At 29.5% G+C, this 6,585-nt stretch overlaps 1 protein-coding gene across 1 annotated transcript in view; it reads left to right on the forward strand.

The window, feature by feature from the left end:
* Nucleotides 1-2,233, forward strand: part of LOC111699977 (uncharacterized) — a 6,249-nt gene extending 4,016 nt beyond the window's left edge. The window contains exons 7-9 of the mRNA XM_023470778.1: nt 443-501; nt 1,213-1,259; nt 2,216-2,233. Of these exons, the coding sequence (XP_023326546.1) occupies nt 443-501; nt 1,213-1,259; nt 2,216-2,233 (124 nt within the window). The remainder of the gene's footprint in view (nt 1-442; nt 502-1,212; nt 1,260-2,215) is intronic.
* The last annotated feature ends 4,352 nt before the right edge of the window (nt 2,234-6,585 follow it).

The raw sequence follows: 6,585 nt of genomic DNA on the forward strand, positions 1-6,585 counted from the left end.
AGGTGTACTTCACATATTTATGCTATATAACCTTTTGGGCCCTGGAATATCATTTTATAGAAAATCTAAAATTAATGTTATAAGAAAACCAAATTATGAAATAGGCTGGTTTCATAATTAACCAATGATCATTTCACATAGACTCTATGCCTTTCACTTTACAAACGATGATTTTCCGTTATAAATATAAATCAAATAATGTTTTTATTCACCTTATTTATTTTATAAACTTTATTTAACAGCTTTAAAAAAGTCGAAATTGAAATGGATAGTCTAGGGAACATACTGTATTAATGTACTCTACAGCATACATTTTGTGAACATTTACATGATTTGTACACTTTGAACTCCCTTTCAGGCTGAAAATTCATACCTAGGGATTGTCTAAATTCCACTCTAATATATCTTTTATTCTCTTTGACTTTAACTTTAATATTTTTAGTTCTGGTTTACGAGGTTTTCTAGGTATAGTTAGTCAGCCCGGCATCTTCTCTACTTTAGGAAATCAAATATTTACATTATTAAAGGGCCTATAAGCGTAGTTTTTGCATTAGATATTCATGATTTGGTTTCCATAAATTGTTTATTCTCATTTGTGTTTTCTCTGCTAAATTGACTTGCTCTCTCCTTGTTTTACGAAGTAATGGAGTAATTCACAGAAATAAAACTCTTGAGTCCAAAAAAACACCGGCATCTCCCACAATTTTGATCTGATTTAGGTTTCAAGGGTACTGTTGCAAATCGGGCATTGACATCTTTGCCTGGAGATTCACTTAAAGTTACGCTTACTGTTGCACAAATAGGTTAATCGGAAATTGCTGAAGCATTTTTTGCAGTTTTTTGCGATCGTTCCTAGCACTTTGTAAAATAAATTTTCCCTAAATCAACAAAAAAAAATTACCTTAGAAGCAAAAAGAAATTAATAAAAAAGCATTTTCTAAAAAAATCTAATGATTTTGTTTTATTTTGTAAACAAGTCATAGGCGTCATATTTTTAGAAATAAAGGAAAGTCAAATTTTTTTTTTGTAAAATAGAGCTTAATGCAATAATAGTTTTTTAAAGCAATCTCCAAAACACATTAAAATAATTTTTAATAATAATTCTCTAAAATTTTGAACGTTATATTCCAATTAGCTTAGATGCTTTTAAATAATTTTTTGTTGTTAATGCTTTTAGTTTTAACACTAGATAATTATGTTTGAATACTGAAGAGCTTGGATACATCTACACTCCTGACAAACAAAAACATGCAGTACAGGTAAACAAAAACATGCAGTACAGGTAAACATAAACATACAGTACAGGTAAACATAAANTACAAAGCAAAATTAAGAAAACAAAACTTTTTCTTATGAAAATTCGCTTTACCAGCCGTCTGTATGATAAATTGTGTCAATATACATATATAAATATTAAGACTTTTTTTATATAAAATAATGTAATATAAATGTAAAAATAATATATTGCATGCACATTGCACGTGTTCTATAAAATTTTGATTGGTTCCCGAATTTTCTGCAAACATGTAGGATATTTCTAGAATATTTTTTTTCATTATATATGAAAATAAAATTGAAATTACCTTTATATTTTGTTTCTGCTTTTTTAAAAAAGCTTAATTTATCTTGAAATAGCCATTGAATTGAGACAAGTACACAAAAGTTTCATAACATTATAACCTATAACACTATTATTTTCGCACGACGTGCTAAAAAATTATATTTTCTCTGTATCTAAAAAAGCTTGAACCTTCTCGATAAAGAGAACATTTTCGTCCAAAAACTTTATAACACTGCGAACCAAAATAACAGTGTTATAAATCTAGTTATTATGGATCCCATGTGAAATATTTAGAGTTTTCACAGTTTTATGGATCCCTTGTATGATGTCTCTAATATATATATACAGTGAAACCTTTAATAACGAATACATCGAAAGAATTCATCAAATGTCGTATTCTTCACTTTCTGATAATGGAATGTTGCAGATATTTAGTTTTTTTAATTAAATGATTATATGGAACTCTTTAAAACTGTTCCCGCATATTCATGGCTATTTATTTATTTTCGCAAATACTGAAATTAACGAAATATAGTATAAAACTCATTGAAAAATTGTCAAGACGACATTTGATAAATTCTTCCGATGTATTCGTTATTAGGGGTTTCACTGTATAAAGTTTTTTTGAGGCTAAAATTATTAGATTTTTTTTAGATTCAAGGCTGGAGATAAATGGTACAGTGTACAGGTATTGGATTTGTCCTATGAAGACGACATAAAATCAATACTAAAGTGCACATGATGTTATTTAATACACCGCAAATTAGTAAGTAATTAAATACCTAATCAAGTTGAACTTTTTCTTTACTATAGGAATGTTTTGCAACGTACTTCATGTAGTATATCGCACGCTGCCTAGGATTTTCCTTATGGAAAAATAAATTATTCTGCGAGGAGTTGAACCGACTTCTTATATCAGAGATCCTGACAACAGAGTTTGCTTTTGACGGGCGGATATGGAGTGTTCAAAGTTATAACTTGAGTCTAAAAATCGTCTTCCTAATCCAGAGTTTTCTGGTTCTTACTGTATCTCAGACCTCTGTAGTCGGAGACTTAAAATAAAGTTAAAGAAACAGTTAGCGTCATTTTTCAATACAAATTTAAAGCATTACATTATATGCCGTACTCACAATTAGGGTTTCCAGCGAAAAGTGGAAATCGTTTCGCAAAATTTTTGTATTTTTCCGTACTCCGTTCGCTTGCGAAAAATGCATAAATTTTCGCTTTAATCTGTTTCGAAAAAAAGAAAAGCGAAAATTTCAAGAAAAAATGCGCAAAGTTCGCGTAAAAAAACAAATGCAAAATTTTCGGGAAAATGAAATGCGAAAATTTTGCGTTAACAAATATGGAAGAGAAATTATCCATTATGATACGATAAAACTTCTAATGAAGAGCTCTCAGAGCAGAGAATTTAACAAGTTTTTTTAACGCAGGCAAGTGTTTCAAACAAAACTTGTGGTTTCCGCGAAATTTAGCTTCGTTTTCGCAGTTTTTCGCTTATTTAATTTTCGCGAATGAATGCAAAATTTTGCGAAAATTTGCGGAATACAAATAAAAATTTTCGCATTTTTTTATTCGCTGGAAGTCCTACTCGCGACTGGTGCCCTGTTCTCTATTATTGATTAACAATGATATCATCATTTTTTCTAACGCTTAGTCGATGTGATCTGGTTTACTGGGTAACTTTTCTTTTAACATTAGGCCCAGAAACACAAACTGGTAATGTTTGATTTTTCGAATATGATTCAAATATGGTCAATTAAATTGAAATCACTCTCTTCTTTTCAATTTATGGAACAAAATAACATTTCCCTGATGGATCGTTTGTTTAGACTTAACAAAAGTAAAAATTCTAACATTATTTAGCAAAACCAAAATAATTGAAATAGCTTTTTCATTCAGAAATGCACAATAAGGCAAGACCACATTTTGGAGAGCCCATAAGATTTACAATCTTTTGTGATACACTCTTTGCCGTTATAATTTCAAACAAATATTATTGTAAAAAGTTTAGGACGATTTAAAAAGTTATTTCTTATTCCAATATTTACAAAATATTTAGATTTTAAAATAAAATTTTGATAAAATTTGTTTTTAGAGGAGGCAAACCCACAAATTAGAAAATGAATTTTTTTTCTTCAAAATTCAAAATTTGCGGAGAAATCTTGTTGTATTAATATATAATAATAAAATATTTTTTTTCTTAGTGAACATATATTATTTCGCAATATGGTGTCCCACAAAACATGACAGTTGATGAACAGGTTTGAATGTCTTTTTCTATATACTGTATTATTAATTAAAGTCTTTTTTTGCGATTTATTTCGTTAAACAAGTCTTTTACTCAACCATGTTAATTACTTTGAAATCAATTTTATCATGATAAGAAATGCCATATTATATATTTTATTATTCTTTTTGGTATCAAACAACTTAACTTATGGGAGAAGACATTTTAAACTATTTACCAACTGTCATGTTTCGTGGAACAACCTGCATATTCTACTAGAAAAAAGGAGGTTATCAAATGTCGTTATACTCTTTTCGTAAATTGGCTTTAATTAAATGTTCTACTCTTATCTTATTGCAATTTTGGTGGACAATTGTAGGCATACTTTTAGTTTGGTGGACAATTATAGACATAATTTTATTTTGGTGGACAATTTTAGACATACTTTTATTTTGGTGGACAATTTTAGACATACTTTATTTTGGGTGGACAATTGTAGACATACTCTTATTTTGGTGGACAATAGTAGGCATACTTTTATTTTGGTAGACAATTGTAGACATACTTTTATTTTTGTGGACAATTGTAGACATTCTTTTATTTTGGTGGATAATTGTAGACATACTTTTATTTTGGTGGACAATTGTAGACATACTTTTATTTTGGTGGACAATTGTAGACATACTTTATTTTGGTGGACAATTGTAGACATACTTTTATTTTGGTGGACAATTGTAGGCATTTTTTTATTTTGGTGGACAATTGTAGACATACTTTTATTTTGGTGGACAAAATATTCGCAATTTCAATATGCTTTTTATTGTTTGATAGTTGCGAATAAAATATTAGAGATTTTTATATAACAGGTTTAAGATCCAATTTTTTTTTCAAATTTAGATTTATGTCATACAATGATGCGATTCAATTTGAAAATAAAATGAACAAAATATAAATTCAATAAAAGTGGAACTAGCATCTACTTTTTTACTCTACAGAGGTTTGGTCCATCACCATCACCGAATTTTAGACAAAACATAAATTGCTATAAAAAACTTTTAAAAAATTGACTTACACTTTCACACGTAATTCCTTGTAAGTAAAAACGTATTGTTTTGATTTAAAAAAAACAATTTTATTTGGATTAATGCCTATTCCCCCTTTCTTGCGTATACCTGTATAGTTACACCTAAGACCCTGAGCTGTGTTCCTGTCAGAAGAAGTTAAAAAATTTCATCAATGCAAAACTGAGACAAAAAGGTGGAATAAGAAGTTATTTGTTTCCATTTCCCTTAGTTACAATAACAAACATGGCGGGTGCGCAAAACATAACTTATTGTCAGCGGCAACGTGCACAAGAAGACTCGGGTCAGCTAAGTACAGATAAAAATATTTATTTTCTGCAAAACAGTGGCGCCTGAAAACTAAATACTCTTTCTACTTTAAATTGTTAGACTTAGTAAATAAAGACGATTGTATAAATAAATCATTATCATTTATTTCATTCTTCTTTCTTTATATTTGCTCCATTTTTCTTTTTTGATACCCAAGAAGACTGTTTACTGGTAGAGATGGCCGCATCGTTTTTTAGGAGCAAACTAATTTTTTAAAAACGAACGATGGTGTCATTCAAAAAATTAATAAGCGATGAACAACCGAATTTTTACTGAACAATCGTTTTTTTCGAACGAACTTTTGAACCAACGATTGTTTTTTTTTAAGTGATAGAACGAGTTTACTGAACGAACAATGTCACTGAATGCACGGTTCAGTTGAATGATCTTTCAGTTAAACAAACGAATGTAATAGATGAAAAATAAACGACAGTTCTAAAAAGAAAAAAAATCAAATTTTTTTCTAAACAAAAAAATGGGTCGTTAACTAACGATGAACGAACTAATTGAAAAAAAACTAACGCGCCCATCTCTAGACTCCCTTTACTAGACTCAAATTAAAAAAAAATCACGCAACCTCGTGCGGTCAGGATTTTCTCACTGGCGCGCATTATGTAGGGTTACATACAAAGGATGAGACTTCAAAGACGACTCTAAGGAATTTCAGAAGACTTTAATTTAATCTGGGGATTTTTTTAATCATAGGTCGTCTTTACAGTCTCATCATTTATGGGTAATCCTGTTCCTAAAACAATAAAATCTGAAAAAATAAGAACTACAGACTGGACATAACTTCAAGTAACCTTTTATCCGAAGTGAAACATGCACGATTTACAACGATGCCCTAGAAAATATAATAAACCTGCACTTTAAGGAACCTTTACGTTAAGTCTGATTCTAGATGATGCCCGTAAACGCTATTTAAGAATAAACTGTATATATCTATAACAAATGTCTAATTCCAAAAAAGTCTTTTTAAGTATGATAACCACCTGCATCAGAATCTATATCCAACTAACTATATTTAGGTCTAATGGCACAGGAAAAATAAACTGACCGATAATACAATCAGGGTACTATAACAATTAACATATATATACAGGGTGCAAAGATATAGAGAAGATTATTATATTTATTACATATCCATATTTTTACCTTGAAAGTTCATTATTTTCAACTGTGGTTTCTTTGTTAAAGTGACTTTAGGATTTCTGCCTGAGTAACAATGGAGGAAAAAAACCTTTTTAAGCAAGAAAAACAAGAATATCTTTGACCTTATTAACCTTTAAAGGTTTAAAGGTTACCATTTCAGTGAAATGGGTATATGCCTCTTTATAAATTGTATGTAACTTAAGAGTTCAATGACAGTCCCTTTAAAACTATGTTGATAATTTTTTTACCCC

This window comes from Eurytemora carolleeae, unplaced genomic scaffold (assembly GCF_000591075.1).
Source record: "Eurytemora carolleeae unplaced genomic scaffold, Eaff_2.0 scaffold375, whole genome shotgun sequence".
NCBI lineage: Eukaryota > Metazoa > Arthropoda > Copepoda > Calanoida > Temoridae > Eurytemora > Eurytemora carolleeae.